A 15,768-nucleotide genomic window follows, 5' to 3' on the forward strand; every position below is an offset into this window, starting at 1 on the left:
GAGCTACAATCCCCCCTCCAGATGGAACGGCACGGGACGGAAAAATGGTGAATAAACAACGATTTTCCATCCATATACCGCACGCAAGGTGCGGAGAAAGGTAGAAAATTGTTACATAAAGGACACACAAGCATACACACGGTTGGCCATTTCACAGATCGACCGGGTTCTCGACATAGCGGTCGGTTCTCATCAGTGATTCCTTCCGTATATATCAAGTGACTGTAGAGCCGTATGCAAAACTTATTGTTGCACTTCATTTCATGACCGATTGTTTTTGTTTGCTTTTGCCTTGATTAAAATGTCAGTTCCGCACATGCACACACACACACACACACGCACACATACTGTAATATGTTCGATGCGTATGTGTGCGTAGACGAAAATCTGACGAACCACCCTCTTTGGGGTTGGGAAAATGGGAAAGCTTGACAAAAAAAAACACTCACACGCACGCACTACAAATGAAATCGATAAGCGGCAACACCAACAACAGCCAATATACGCAAGATTCTTCAAACTAGATTACTGAGATCGATTTTATATTGTTACTTTTCATCTATTGCTTTTTTTCCTTCTGGATACACACAAACACACATACACTTACGCGGCACTAACATCGATTGATGCGTTTTTCTCTTTCACATGTTATTATTTTCAGTTAACCTGCTAGGTACACGCATCGACCACATCACATGTGTCGACCACGCACACTCGTTTTGCCTACCCCAGCACACCACACGTCTGGTGTGGCCAGGTTAAATTAACACCGAATTAACGACGCCCTGCCGTGTCGGATGGGCGCGGATTTTCCTTTTGCACTCCGCGCGCTCGGACACTTCATTGCACTTTCATGGCTTTTTGCTGCGAGCACGAAAGAAAGGTATGTTCTGGCTAAATTCGAGATGAAAACTCATCTCCAATAATCGTCGACGTCGACGGGCTGGACACTACGCAGCTGGGTGTGTAACCACCCCCCGCGATATGCAAAACGGGCTGGCTGTTGTTTTACTTTTCCGTCACGCATTTTCTACGAGCAGACGTTTGTCACTCACATTGATTACACTTTCCAGACAACTCTCGAAAGTAAAAAAAAAACACAAGCGTCTCTATCACGGATCGAACGCTTCCTCTTTATCACGCGCGCACCGTCCCGTATCGTTCTACATGGAATGAAAATTACTGTTAATTCGACGAATTTCTTGCGAAGGTTGGAGGCGCTGGTTTTGCGGCCTACCGCGAAACCGACCGACCGACGAGTAACCGTTGTGTTCGCTCGCTTCGTAGCATGTAGTGGTCTCGGGGCCGCAAACACTTCCAAACACCTTGCGTGTAGGTACGAATGCATATATGCATATACGTTCACATACTGGCAGCCCCCTTTTTAGAGGTAGATTTTGAAAGGGATTTATTAAACATTGATTCGGTATGGTATTTTACACGTTTCCTAGGGCGAAAGTGATGATTTTTTAACAAAATTTTAACTTTTTTGTTCATTGTTTGACTACAGCCGCTTTGTTGTTTTGGTTAATTTGTTGTCAGCCATGTGTGTATAGTGTGGAGTTAAATACTCACGCATAGGGTGACCAACAACACATGCTGTGAGATTCGATTGTTTTTATTAAAAAGTAGAGCAGGAAACACCAAATCCTGTACATTATAAGCATAAGGCTTTAAATAAGAAACCACCAAAATTATACACACCAAAAGAAATATGTTGAATGTTTATCACTTCGAAAAATCATTGGAATGAGTGTAGACGCGACCTCTCCATTGAAATCCAACTTGTCAAACGTGTACCTCCGTGATATTTTGTTTAGAAAACAATAAATACCATTATCAAAAGGTTAAGTAAGTTACAGTGTTATCGGTATATTTTTTCGAGATGAACATAAGCCAACATGTGTCCTGGAACTGATATCACCTCGGATAACTTAACATCGTAATCACAACGTTGCATCCTGTGCGCAGGCGCACGACGATGGATAGAATATCCGTGCAGGATCACCGAGCGGTGTACGAACAGATGTGCAAAGATTATTTGAATTTGAAGCTCCTAGCGCAGCACGCTTGCCTCGGTCGGGAACATTTGGAGCGCTGTAAAAACTCCGTACGAGAGGAGATCTGCTCCAACAGAAAACTGTGCCGTGTTACAGAATTCGATCATCTTGTGGTGCTGCTGGAACAAAGAAATCTTCTCAGTCTGTTGAAGCCGGATCTGATCGGACGGTTTGAATTGGTGCTGGATGCAAAAGATGTTGCCTGTGCCTTGAAATCGTACCAGAGCATGTTAAGTTCACATTATGCAGCTATTCGACGATTTCATTTAGAAGGTACAACCATTCGTAGGGTACTCTGTAGGATTTTTTCTCTTTAATTCCGAGCTTAACATTTCGTTTCGTTCTTTTTTGCCAGATTTGCGTCACCGGGATCGTCGAACACTTCTTGAAAAGGAGGTAGAAAAGATCAAACTGCACGAAGCGGGTGACTCCCCGATGACTTTGCTCCCAAATGCAAAGCGTGACAAGTATCTTCAGCAGCGTGATAACGTTTACTCACTACTGCAGCTAGAACTTGGCAAAAACTGGAAAGCTTTCGGCAGGTTTTTGAACGTTTCACCAGCCGTTCTGGAAGAGGTTGAGGAACGAAACAGACACGATCTCAAAGCGCGAATTTATGAGGTGCTACAATATGCCGAGATGCAGTTTGCTGACGATACACTCGATCGTTTTGTCGTCATTCTATTGAAAGCGCTGGAAAACAGCAGGAGAAAAGATCTGAAACGAAAAATCGAAAGCATGCTACAGGAATAAAACTACGTAACATAGATTTATCGAAATCGACTTACCTTTTTCATAGTGTTCTACTGCTCCTTGGTTGTAAATATATCCTATACATTTTGTGTGCCAACTATACTAAACTATTGCAAGGATAAATATTTACTACATAGTCGGATGTTGCCAAACAACGAAAATATCAAACATTTATTCATTTATTAACCTCATGTTCTATATTTTTGCAACGATTTTCCTGTGTTTTTTCTTTACAATATAATTTACGATAGGCTTTGATTAAACATAAAAAAGTTATATAAATTGTATTACGAATTAAACAATCAGCAGTAGCTCCGCGTTCTGCCGAGCAGATGCTTGTATTTATATGCAAATTATTCCATAAACGATAGTAGTACATTAATTAGTAGAGATAGTTCCAGCACATATATATGTTCAATACAAAACCGCAATTCCATGCTATGGTTATCCTCAGCTACCAGTACGTACCAGCGCAAACAAAGCTCACGCCATGCGGATGTGTAGTTCAATTTAATTATGTTCCTTCTACGTGCCTCTAATATGCTCTAGCATGAACATTTCATTACGATCGATAAGCAAATCGACCGACAAAACAAACCCCGAAAACAAGTAGTAATGATCCGATACTGAAGACTATTCTAAGTGTAGTCAACACGGACTGTATAAAAGTATGAAAACATTGTTACCTGAACCTGACTGGAGAACTCTTCTTGCACCAAAAGAGTGTCTGTACAAAGGAACCTTTACTGCGTCCTTATGCTTTATGCCACTCTCTCTCTTTCTATTCCGGTTAGCTCACGGGTACATGCGGCACAATACTCCGTTCTTCTGCCAATATCAAATATGCGCAATCATTTGGTAAGCAACTTCTGTATAGAAAAGCTTGAAACAGAAAAACGAAACACATAAAAAATATCAAATTCGGGCAGACGTTGCAGATTGAACACACACGGCTTTCCGGTCAGACTTCGATGCGGAGATGCATGTGAGGATACAATCAGTCCACGATCCAGTTGATAACGAAAGCGTAGATCGATTGACGGTTTCATGAAGTGCGGCCGGGCCTATATTTACTATCCCTTGTGAGCAATTCATTATATCTATCCTACAGCCGCCCCACACTAAAGTCCCTTAAAATCGAACGGACTAGCACTAGAAGCACGATCAACCAAAGTTATTAGCAACGTTAACGATGCTTTAATGCTTAGAGCATTTTCCCGGCCTTCGACTGTTCGACTCCTGCTGCTGCGTTTCCATTTATATTAGCTCCTTTTAAACCCACCTAAAAATGGACTTGAAACATGTCTTCAGTCGCTAGAGCTCGGTATAATGAAATCCGTTTTTTCTCCCTTTGAATGTCGATATTTTTTGCACGCTTCACTGCTTTCCTCTATCGTTTCGAACATGAATATTCCCATCTCTTTTTTACCGCACACTTCGATCCGTTTCGTTCATCAATATCGTTTTTCGCTGCGACCGCACAAAAACCATTGTTCAACGAGAAAAGGCTCCAGGGTTCATTATCCGCCTAAACGGTATACGTTGCTTTTGTTCCGGATGACGAAGATTTCACCATCGTGTCTTTATGAAGCTGATAATGAATATTTTCGCGCAGTCCTAATCGGTCCTTGTACGTCTGGCCAATGTTCATCACCGCAACGCGATTCTCGTAGTTGGCAGTCCAGATAGCTGAAAGAGTTTCAGAATAAAATTGGTCATTTTTCCCCGATCCATTTTCGTGGCGCAATCAAACTCACAGATTTTATCAATCTTTTGGCGAACGTTTACAATCGCACCGCAGATCTGATCCGAATGTTCGAACGTTTCTCCGATTAAGCATAGTACCTATTTCAAGGAAAAAAAAAGTCACATTATCATAGATATTCTTTGTGGGCTTGGCCAGCTGTTAGCCGAGACATACCGTATCCAGCCAGTATTTGTCGGACAAGCGTTTGTTAAGGCTAAGTGTCCATCTGCCACCGTGCTTGTTCGATTCGTCTTCCCACATGGGACGAATGTGTGATTTGAACAGCATGTAGTCACCGCCCACCTTGATTTCTGAAGGCCCACGGATGTGATTGTAAAGGCTCCAAAAATCTTCCACCGTGGAGAAACTGGTTACTTCGTTCATCGAATCGGTCCAGGATTTCGAACGGTCCACCTCCAGATACCACAACGTCCAGGTGTGCTGCAACGGATGCTTGATCAAACATTCCGGATCGATCGTTTCCGATGCGTTTGTCTGCTCGGCCAGCTCCTGGCTTTGGGTTTGTTCTGCGTTATCATTTTCAGTTTGTTTTTGCTGCTGCTGCTATTGATGTAGAAACAAAAAAAGATTAGCAGCATTAGTAAAGCCAGTTGTTGGGAACATTTTAAAAGCAACACCGGGTTAGAGATTAGGATTTTAATCAAGTACGGTTCTCTCGTAGATACTATTCCATCCTCTGTCTGTAATCAAGGGATCCTGCACAGGCAGAGCTGGACAGCTAAAAATTCTTCCCAAGGAAAAAGGCTTCTGGAAATTGGTTCTTCCGCCGTACATCTTAACGGTGTCAAACTTTATTTGCAACTGGTGACTAAACGGCACGGCTTTTCCACATCACAGATCAAGCCTACTACCACAGATTTTGCTGCAAACGACCGACCCAATATCCCTTGGTTACAGTCTACCCGCATCGCTTCAATCGAAGTAGGCAAGTAGGAATTTCTGCCAACTTTTACCTAGCAACAACAAGATCCTTTGGAAATCCATTGCCCCGTTGCTTTCTTTCACGCACTGAAACTCTCTCTCTCTCTCAACACCTATTTCACTCACTCCACAGTCATAACGTAAATCTGTCAAGGTGTACCAGCAAAGTGAATGCAGCAGCTGAAAGATAACCTCAAAGTCCGTGCCGTGGCAAGAGAAACCCGGGAATTCGTGCCAGTCATCCGAAACGATCGCGTGGCCATTAATTAGGACGAGGAAAAATCGCGACCGCTGATTCTCTACGCTATCCCAAGTACGTTACAGCAATGTAGGAACGGTTCTGCCATGATTTATATCATCACACTGAAGAATTTATGCCATATTAGGGGCACATGATGACGGGTGCACCCTGCACGGTGTACGTACGTACGTATGGATGATTGGATGTATGCAGCCCACCGCATGTGTTTCCATTCTAACACGTGTCCAATTTGTTTTCTAGCTCCTAGAACGATCAGTTTTCACTATTCGGAAATCACACCGTTAAGCGTGAAAACCGTACCGCGAAGGGCGTTCGGCAACGTTACACATTATGCAAAGGCGCACACACACGGGGTACCGTCGTGAGAAGGTCGACCATTCTTTCACTTCAACCCACGGCACTTGGACGCACATTATGCACACAAAGAATTGCAATGGAATGCACCGCGTAAGATTTACCTCAGCTTCTTCATTGGTTTTTCCTGCCATAGTCGGTCACCGTAACTATTCTTTCGATATTTTACGAGAAAAGAAAGAACTTGAGCGAAACTGCCAAACGAGCAAGATCCGCGATGACGCTTCTAGTCGAGCGCTTTCGGCCCCATGGAAATTGCTCGACTGGCTTGGCTCGACTGCGAGCTGTCAAAATCAAGGTGTGCACAAATCCGGATGGGGTGTGACACTGCACGTGTATTCGATTTTGTGCGTACAACGCAACGTTCATTTGCTCGGAGTGAGAAAATCGGCTGCAATTCAATGCATAAAAGAGCTCAGTACACAAATAAAGTCGGTTTAACTAACAACAAAAACATATAAGCAAACGATTGCAGGATGTAGTTTGTTGTTAAATTCGGTATTAATACGGTGCAGTAGCGATTGCCAACTGAACAACAACAACAATCATGGGAGTAGATTGCAAATCGCAACAAATTCATAGCGAAAAATTTGTTAGAAGCACAGCGAATGTTTCGTAGTTTGCTCGACGAACAGCGCATGGGACAACTTATCCTACATATCCGTAGCACGAAGATTATAAAAGCAACTGCTTAGAAGAAGCTACAAAAACGAAACCAACAATCATTTCATTGATCCGGGACCGGGAATTTGTTTGCCGATCCTTAAACTACTTATGGAATCAAGTAATCTCGAACGAAAATATGAAGAAAATCTCGAAATCGCAATATGAAGAAGTACACAAATGTGAGTATTGTTTGAACCATTTATCATCATTTTATTTACAACATACAATATATGATTTAATTTAAGCACTGTTCCCTTTTCGTTGGCCTACACGTTCGAAAAATTTCAAATCCACCGACTGCATGTCTAGCAGCTTGGAAAGCGCATTCGCATATACCAACTGCGACGCGATCATCTGCTTGTGGGTTAAATTGGCTGTGCTCAGCTCATTCGCTTCCTTCTGCATCAGTAGCTCCGCCATCTTCATCTTGGCTCTGCTGACACGCGCCGCTTCCGTGTTGCGTCGACGCATCTCCATCTGCTCCGGCGTACGCTGCTTGCTTGGAAACTGGCGTGCCATGCTTTTGTGGTAAATAAGCGGAATTTTGGCCTCTGTCATCGTTATCACTGCGTTGTACCGTTTGAGTGGATGGGATTGAAGTGAGTTCTTGAAGTGCAACATCGATTGGGTGTCGTTGGTTGAGCCGCTCGATTCTGATCCTTCGCTGTGGTTCGACTGAGTTTCATTGTTGTCACCGTTCCAAGCGATCTGCAGGCGGTTGCTGTCGCAACTGTCGTCACTTTCTAAATAGCTGGAGTTGTCCGACCACGCAGCAGACTTCCGGTTCTTTTTAGTCCAGCTTAACACATCGTCCATGCGTGCCTCAATTTCTCTATTCTGGCTGGCTTTAGACTGCTTCAGTTGTAAAGGATTGCCGACGGTGAAACTGGTGGCAGTATCCTCTGCTTCCTGGGGCTTCGCTGACTTTCTCGATGCACGGTTGTGTTGAGAATCCATGTTGAGCAGAGTATCGATGCGTTTAATACGTTTCAGTAACACGTGAATAACAGCGAGCGCACACGTTGACACGAGGAATAGCTTAGTGGAACTGATGTGTTCCCATCCAGTTGTGTGCCCTTTTTATACGTTGAAATCAGAAGGTACCCTTTCTTACCCTGTGCTTGTTATCGAAGAATCCTTTACCTTTAGTGTACTTTAGCCAGGCAGTACGTTTTTGTTTATCGTACCTGCATTCTTTTGAAAATATTTTAGCACAGGCAAGTAAAATAGTTTTACCCTTGGAAGGTGTGATTTGTTCGAAAAGGTAAAGGAATTGAAAAATCTTTCCCATCCATGAACCTGAAATATGTGGGAGGGTAGTTGTAGGGTTATTCCAGAACGGAAATCTAAATAGATTCTGTTAAAAACCCTAGAATTGCTGACTAAGGTGTAAAGTGATGCTGGTTAGATAAGGCTCCAACAGTTTGAAACGTACAATTCACTATCAGCTTTTTTTATCCCTCGGTTACGTATCAGCTAGTTTCCTGTTGCGGTGTCGCATTTCATGTTGCTCTGCTGTACGATATGGTGGATGCGCATCGTCAGTTGGAATTGTGTGATACGAATTCATTCCCTTAGTTAAGGGAAGGATAAAGAGGCAAAATAAACGAACGACTATAACTGCTTACAAGTCTACGATATACGGCCCGGCCGTTCTTTAGATAAATTAAATAAAAACTGCTTACAAGTCCTAGAAAATTACACACGCTCGGGCGCCGCTATCTGCCAATCAAATATCACGGCCCTTCGGTGAGTACGGCGGTGAGGGCACATCCTTCTTAACACGGCTAAGAGTGTTTGTTCAGTTGTGGACATGCTCCATGTGTGAGAGACGTATATGAGTATCGGGAATAAATATTTTTTATGCAGTCCCAGCTTCGTTCGTCCCGCCAGAGATTTTGCATTTCCTCGAACTGTAGAACGTCAATGCTGTTGTTGTAATAATATGTGCTTCTCTGGCACCACTGGCGTCAAGGTTCACATGACAGGAAATTAGACACATGTGTACGGTTTAAGCGCACGGTTGTACGCAGGAGCTATAAACTAACAAAATAGTACAGTTGTCGTTGCTGACTTTTAATGCAAGGAAGAAGAAATATTGGATAACTTAAAATGTGCGAACACCTTTGAACCATTATGCGTAAGTCAGGATTTGTTAGTAGCGCCGCTGATGGAGCCATTACCATTTTTTTTGCTTCGTTATGTGCGACCTGAAATTTTCCACCGTCTGCTCTACCATCCACTGACAAGCATCCACTATGTAAGAGTGTCGTAACTTAAAAATGTCTATGTCAACAGGGGTTGCCTGTAACGGGATTGATTTATAAAAGTTGATAACGGGCGGTCCTGTCTAGCGTGAGGTTGAAGAATAGACAAGTCCATTTCCTTGGAGTAGATCCTTGGGTTCATTTTCCAAAATAAATTTTGCAAACTTCATCCATCCAGCATGTGACGTTCGTTAAGTTTGACCGGCATTCCAACGGAGCTCATTGCAACGGTTTTACCCTGACTATGCTATCTACATGTGGGCTTGAAGTTAATGCAGAAATGGTATGAGTGGAGCTGCTGTGCACAGTTTAAAGATCTTCCACCCATTACATCCAGTAATAATTATTATTTTAGAAGATTTTTATTGAACAGAATATTAAACAATAAACTGTATTGCAGATGCATAATACCGAGTTCCTTAATATAAAGAATCGTTTGGTACAATTGCGGCGTTAACGATCGATCGCGCCTTTAGTCTGAACATCCCCATAAAAATGGATATGCAAACATCTTAGAAAACATAGTTGTATGACGCCCTGCATAGTCTGATGATGATTATTGCCAATTTTAATGATTTGGATTGTCAGTTTATTCCAAAACAGCTCATGAGAATGTGAGAAGCGATTCCAGCTTGCTGTTGAAATACAATTACCAATAGATAATAGGAAATACCAAAGAAATTACTATAAGTGGGACTCTACGTAACAGGGAATTGCGTATAATTGCATTACGAAGAATTGATAAATTTGGATTAAGGGATTTTATACTTTTTGGAATGAACCGTTAAGAACTGTATGCAGTATTAATAATTATGCAACAAATAATAAGTACAAAAGTTGTGTAGTTTTCTTTAAAAAAAATCATTTTATTATAAACAACCAAATTACGATTATGAATCACAGATCATGTATGGAATATCTTATGCAATATTGCTAGTTCTTCGTCCGACTCGTTCCAAAATTTGCAGTTCCACCGTTCGCATGCCCAGCCGCCTCGACAGCTCATTCGCATATGTCAAAAGTGATGCGATCTCTTGTTTGTAGGCCGTATTTACCGTACTCAGGTCATTCGCTTCGTCCTGCATCAGTTGCTCCGCCATCTTCACCTTGGCTCTGCTGACACGTGCCGCTTCCGTGTTGCGTCGACGCATCTCCGTTTGCTCCGGGGTTCGTTCTTTGGCTGAGTACTGGCGTGCCATCCTTTTGTGGTAAACGAGCGAAGATTTGGCCTCTGTGGTCGTTATATCTGCCTTGTACCGGTTGAGTGGATTGGTTTGAAGTGAGTTCTTGAAGTGCAACATCGATTGGGTGTCGTTGTTGGTTGAGTTAGAGCCGCTCGATTCTGATCCTTTGCTGTGGTTCGACTGAGTTTCATTGTTGTCACCGTTCCAAGCGATCTGCAGGCGGCTGCTGTCGTGAAGATCTTCTGTTTCTAAATAGCTGGAGTTGTCCGACCACACAACGGGATTCCGACCCTTTGGTGTCCAGCTTAACACATCGTCCATTTGGCTGGCTTTGGACTGCTTCAGTTGTAAAGGCTTGCCGACGGTGAAACTGGTGGCAGTATCCTCTGCCTCCTGTGGCTTCGCTGACTTTCCCGATGCACGGGTGAGTTGAGAATCCATGTCGTGTAGAGCATCGATGCGTTTAACACGTCTCAGTAACAGATGAATTACAGCGAGTTGTATGCACACACGTTGTCCAAGGAATGGCTTAGTGCAACTGATGTCATTCCTTCCAGTTGTGTGCCCTTTTTTATATGTTGGACAGGGTACGGTACACTGAGCCGGTACCCTTTCATACCTAACCCTGTATTTGCTGTAGGAATATTCGTTACCTCAGGTGCAAAGTTAACCATGTACCGGACAAAATATTACTGCTGATCGTACCTGTGTTCTTGTAGAAGAATTGTTGCCTGATTCTACCCAAAAAGCTTTAGCTTAGAGCGGGATGTGGTCAAAGTACCTCCTCGAATTCCGTGCAAAAACCAGACATCCAAGTTTTTCAATGCTGGCGTAAAGCGGCCGTGAATACGAACAACAACGATTGTGTACGTATGTTGTATTGTATTTTATTCACTTTGAAAAGAAAGATATGCAATAAACATATGGTTATTTTTTTATTAAATTGTTTAAGCTTCTGAATTACAGATGTTTGCCGTATTGTCAACACTGCTTATGCTGATTGGTGTGTAATGCATAAATACAATTTATTTCCTCCTTACCTATTGGATTGTTACGGGCTTACTGGGTTACGACTGTTGCCCTCTTTTGAAGGTGCTGAGGTTGAGGTGCTTTTTTGGATACTATTGCAGGCATTTTTATATGCATAAATCTACACCACTGGTCTCATAAGACTGAAGTGGGGAAATATCTTGTTAAAACACGCTCACTAAACAACTGGAAGATGTATGACTGCAAAGACCAGAAAGTGCACATGAGGGGAAGGATAGACTTAGCATTGCATTTACTTTCGTGGCTTGTGGCTTATTATACATGAGTCTTTCTTTTTTATAATAAAATGTGAAATATTTTCAATTGTGTCATGTGGATCTAGCCTTATGTTGCATATACTGCTGATCTTGAAAGTGAAACTGAAGATAATCGTAATCTCCTGATGATTCTTGGTACTCTTTTCCATAATTGGTACTTGGTTTCTGGGTTGTCAGTTTATTCGAAAACAACCCATGAGAATAAGCAAAACTATCTTAGCCGGATGTTGGAGAGTATGTGCCAAAAGACAATCGCTATCGAGAAAATGCTCACGTGTGATTCTACGTGGCAGAGCTTATTGCGCAGAATTGCTTAATCTGCATGAAGAGTTAAGAGATTTGAAAGCATCGTTATTTTTGCTGGAATGTACGAAGTATTCAATCAGAAATATGTACAAACGTTATGGGTGGAAGTGGAGTGTTTTTCATTCAAAAATAATCATAATCGAGGGAAGTTCTTTTTATGTAAATTTATAATTTATTTCATAACAAACAAGCTAGGATTTATTTTATGCAATATTGCTAGTTCTTCTTCCGACTCGTTCCACAATTTTCAGTCCCACCGTTCGCATGCCCAGCCGCCTCGACAGCTCATTCGCATATGTCAAAAGTGATGCGATCTCTTGTTTGTAGGCCGTATTTACCGTACTTAGGTCATTCGCTTCGTCCTGCATCAGTTGCTCCGCCATCTTCACCTTGGCTCTGCTGACACGCGCCGCTTCCGTGTTGCGTCGACGCATCTCCGTTTGCTCCGGAGTTCGTTCTTTGGCTGAGTACTGGCGTGCCATCCTTTTGTGGTAAACGAGCGAAGATTTGGCCTCTGTGGTCGTTATATCTGCCTTGTACCGTTTGAGTGGATCGGTTTGAAGTGACTTCTTGAAGTGCAATAACGATTGGGTGTCGTTGTTGGTTGAGTTAGAGCCGCTCGATTCTGATCCTTCGCTGTGGTTCGACTGAGTTTCATTGTTGTCACCGTTCCAAGTGATCTGCAGGCGGCTGCTGTCGTGAAGATCATCTGTTTCTAAATAGCTGGAGTTGTCCGACCACGCAACGGGATTCCGATCCTTTCGTGTCCAGCTTAACACATCGTCCATTTGGCTGGCTTTGGACTGCTTCAGTTGTAAAGGCTTGCCGACGGTGAAACTGGTGGCAGTATCCTCTGCCTCCTGGGGCTTCGCTGACTTTCCCGATGCACGATTGTGTTGAGAATCCATGTCGTGTAGAGTATCGATGCGTTTAATACGTCTCAGTAACAGATAAATTACAGCGAGTTGTATGCACACACGTTGTCCAAGGAATGGCTTAGTGCAACTGATGTCATTCCATCCAGTTGTGTGCCCTTTTTATATGTTGGACAGGGTACGGTACACTGAGCCGGTACCCTTTCAAACCTAACCCTGTATTTGCTGTAGGAATATTCGTTACCACAGGTGCATAGTTAACCATGTACCCTTGGACAAAATATTACTGCTGATCGTACCTGTGCCTAAGAATTTTAGCATTATTATTGTTTTAGAATATGGAGAAGGAGGGTCTTTTAAAACTACCTTGTTGAATTCCGCGCAAAAACTCTTAATATCCAAGTTTTTCAATGCTGGGCGAAAACGATTATATATCGCTTATGTTTGTTGTAATGCTTTTCTCAGGCGAAGATGAAGTTCGGGTAGACAATCGTTTGATGTTTTATGACACTAAATCAAGTCACAATAAAAAGTCACCGCACATAGGCAAAAGGAAAAAAGGCAGCATAAGCTAACGCGTCTTGATCTACTGCTAAGAATTGCTTGATCACTATGACTCTTGTGTATGTGCCAAAAATAAATATTTCGTTGGAATATATTATTGTGAAAGTTATGTAGTATAATTTTAAAGCGATTTTCACACGATGACGAACGACACCGGTCTTTCACACGACAGGTCTGGTGCCAAATTCCCCACGCAGCATTTCCTTCGGAGCCTTCCGGAGCGAAGTCTAGTAAACTGGTTATGACATTATGACATCTAGCTGATCGTTTTTCCTAAAAAAAAGTTGAAATTGAAAAATATGTTTTTGTTGCCTCAGTACCTATTAAATTGATAAATTGTTGTATAATATTCGAAGTGCCGTAAATAATGCGAATGTGTGCCTAGCAACACGCAGAACTTACGCATTATGGTAATGTCGCTGGGTGTATTGCTATTCTGCCAATATTTTATCTTCAAATTTTTTTATCAAAATCGTTTGCAAACATTGTTTCGGAATATTATTGCTACGTTAAATGGATTTCGAAACTGGAAATTGGATTTTCCTAGTTTTTATTTACCTTTTCAACATTATGCTATAATGAACAGTTAAGGATGTATATATAAACTTTGTGTATATCTTTTATTTATTTTTTTAACATTTATTCGTAATTAACAGCTCGTTAACCATTTCGTTCGAAATATTTTAACCCCACCGTTGGCATGTTCAGCAGCTTGCAAAGTTCCTTCGCGTACACCAACTGGGAGGCAACCATTTCCTTGGTGGTGAAATTTATCGCACTAAGCTCCGTGCCTTCGTTCAGCTTCTTCAGTTCAGTCATCTTTCGCTTGGCCCTGGTGTCACGCATTTTAACTGCCAAGCGATGTAGGGTTTCTTGCTGCTTTGGAGTACGAGCTTTGGAGTTTGGGAATTGGCGAGCCATGCGCTCATTGTATGGAATTGGAATTTTCGAATTTTCGTGCTTGTACATTGCGTTCCATCGTTCCAGTGCATTCGATCCTCCATGTAACTGCGTAGATCGGCTGTCGAAATCGACTGTACAGGTGTCGCTCAGTTCGGATCCTTCGCTGTGATTTGACTTCGTTTCATGGCTATCACTAAAGGTGGGCGAACAAACGGTCTCTAGACGGTCGCTGTTGCTGTTGTCCGCTTCTAAATGGCTGGAGTTGTCCGACCACACAACCGACTTCCGTTTCCTACTGGCGTTGCACCAACCTAGAGCTGTCGACAAACCCTTTTCCCTGCTTGCTGTCTGCTTTAGTTGTGCAGAGTGTTCTGTGTTGGACTCTGCAGCTCCTGATTGCTTCTGCAATCTCGTTGTTCTTCTCGGATTTCGGTTGAGTTGAGCAGCCATCTTGTAGCAATAACTTGATAAAGGTTCGTTAACGGACGACTAGCAGATGCTCGATGTACACTACAAGGGTCACTTGCAGGAAAAACAACAAGATTTGACTGAAATGAATTTGTAAGTTGTACTCCATATTTATATCATCTACCATTGTAGAAGTTACCTGCCTCTGGCCCATTACCTTTCGATACATATGCAACGTAGAGCATTACCTTACACTTGGAAATGTTTGGCTATCGTACCTGGACAAAATATGACAAGTGTGCATGGCAAAAATCCGCGTGCGAAACTTACCCTTTAGCAACTGTAACTAGCAAGGCAAACATTAACGTAGTTATCGCATTTAAAAAAATGCTCTGCAAAATATATGAGACTCATCTATTCGATACACAAATGTCGGATTCTTAAAATGAAGCAAATAATGATTTTATACCCCGGACGATTATTGGTTGTGAGTAAATTCAGATAGTAGATGAGTCATTGAACCAATGCAGCAATAGCAAATATAGCTTACCACCAAATTGCCGGATAAAACATTTGCCAAACTGTTCCGCTTGGTATGAGCTCGTTGTCCTCGTTTGAAGCATGTTTTTTGATTTATTTCACATTTTGGCACAAGTATAATCACATGTTGAATCACACAACGTTTCGAGGTCTATTTTAAACTGTGTTTCGATACTGCTACGATCGGGCCGATATTGATTGCAAGCTACACATGATTTCCAGTACTAATCTCGATCCTGACCTAAACGCGATTGGCTTATGTGAATGTAACCATACGGCGACGTGTACATCAAAAGCGCACACCAAAAAGATGCCCAGTTTAGCAGTAGTGTTTTGTTGTTGTAGATTTATTAATGATTTTTCTCTGTATTTTTTTTATTACAAAATCTTTCCATCCGTCGTTTGCTTGTTTCGATTTGCTTCTTTTATACATCTATGCATTATGCGCTAGCATTTGTTTGAACACGCGTTCGACAACAAACTTGGTTTGCGGCCTTATATTAAAGTTCGACATGGTAATACATTAGATGTTGCCAACCATACAGACACACCGATTGGCCCGTATTCCGTGTTTGTAGGCGAGGGGAAAAACATAGTTGAAAGCATTGCCGAAGCACGGAGCTGTGGTGT

The 15,768-nt window shown here is 42.3% G+C and overlaps 5 protein-coding genes across 5 annotated transcripts; 1 reads left to right on the plus strand and 4 right to left on the minus strand.

Moving 5' to 3' along the window:
- Nucleotides 1–1,981: 1,981 nt before the first annotated feature.
- On the plus strand, nucleotides 1,982–2,813 carry LOC128714323 (fas-associated death domain protein). The gene is made up of 2 exons (XM_053809198.1): nucleotides 1,982–2,333; nucleotides 2,416–2,813. The coding sequence occupies exons 1-2, from the start codon at nucleotides 1,982–1,984 to the stop codon at nucleotides 2,811–2,813; spliced, it is 750 nt and encodes a 249-aa protein (XP_053665173.1).
- Nucleotides 2,814–4,341: 1,528 nt separating this feature from the next.
- LOC128715489 (eukaryotic translation initiation factor 4E1) lies at nucleotides 4,342–6,252 on the minus strand. The gene is made up of 4 exons (XM_053810395.1): nucleotides 6,223–6,252; nucleotides 4,735–5,121; nucleotides 4,571–4,658; nucleotides 4,342–4,502 (listed from the first exon to the last, which is right to left on the minus strand). Exons 1-4 carry the CDS (start codon nucleotides 6,250–6,252, stop codon nucleotides 4,342–4,344), a joined length of 666 nt encoding a protein of 221 aa, XP_053666370.1.
- Nucleotides 6,253–7,024: 772 nt separating this feature from the next.
- LOC128714708 (uncharacterized) lies at nucleotides 7,025–7,741 on the minus strand. The gene has a single exon (XM_053809585.1). The coding sequence runs from the start codon at nucleotides 7,739–7,741 to the stop codon at nucleotides 7,025–7,027; it is 717 nt and encodes a 238-aa protein (XP_053665560.1).
- Nucleotides 7,742–9,971: 2,230 nt separating this feature from the next.
- Nucleotides 9,972–10,676, minus strand: LOC128715314 (uncharacterized). Its single transcript, XM_053810196.1, has one exon. The coding sequence runs from the start codon at nucleotides 10,674–10,676 to the stop codon at nucleotides 9,972–9,974; it is 705 nt and encodes a 234-aa protein (XP_053666171.1).
- A 1,375-nt stretch (nucleotides 10,677–12,051) lies between these two features.
- On the minus strand, nucleotides 12,052–12,756 carry LOC128715140 (uncharacterized). The gene has a single exon (XM_053810021.1). The coding sequence runs from the start codon at nucleotides 12,754–12,756 to the stop codon at nucleotides 12,052–12,054; it is 705 nt and encodes a 234-aa protein (XP_053665996.1).
- Nucleotides 12,757–15,768: the final 3,012 nt, after the last annotated feature.

Source organism: Anopheles marshallii, chromosome 3 (genome assembly GCF_943734725.1).
Source record: "Anopheles marshallii chromosome 3, idAnoMarsDA_429_01, whole genome shotgun sequence".
Taxonomy (NCBI): Eukaryota; Metazoa; Arthropoda; class Insecta; order Diptera; family Culicidae; genus Anopheles; species Anopheles marshallii.

Coding starts and splice junctions, on each gene's coding strand:
- LOC128715314 (XM_053810196.1), bottom strand. CDS start 10,676: ATGGATTCTCAACTCACCCGTGCATCGGGAAAGTCAGCGAAGCCACAG.
- LOC128715140 (XM_053810021.1), bottom strand. CDS start 12,756: ATGGATTCTCAACACAATCGTGCATCGGGAAAGTCAGCGAAGCCCCAG.
- LOC128714708 (XM_053809585.1), bottom strand. CDS start 7,741: ATGGATTCTCAACACAACCGTGCATCGAGAAAGTCAGCGAAGCCCCAG.
- LOC128714323 (XM_053809198.1), top strand. CDS start 1,982: ATGGATAGAATATCCGTGCAGGATCACCGAGCGGTGTACGAACAGATG. Junction 2,334..2,415: donor TCGACGATTTCATTTAGAAG/GTACAACCATTC, acceptor CTTTTTTGCCAG/ATTTGCGTCACCGGGATCGT.
- LOC128715489 (XM_053810395.1), bottom strand. CDS start 6,252: ATGGCAGGAAAAACCAATGAAGAAGCTGAG. Junction 4,659..4,734: donor ACAAATACTGGCTGGATACG/GTATGTCTCGGC, acceptor TCCTTGAAATAG/GTACTATGCTTAATCGGAGA. Junction 4,503..4,570: donor CCAAAAGATTGATAAAATCT/GTGAGTTTGATT, acceptor AAACTCTTTCAG/CTATCTGGACTGCCAACTAC.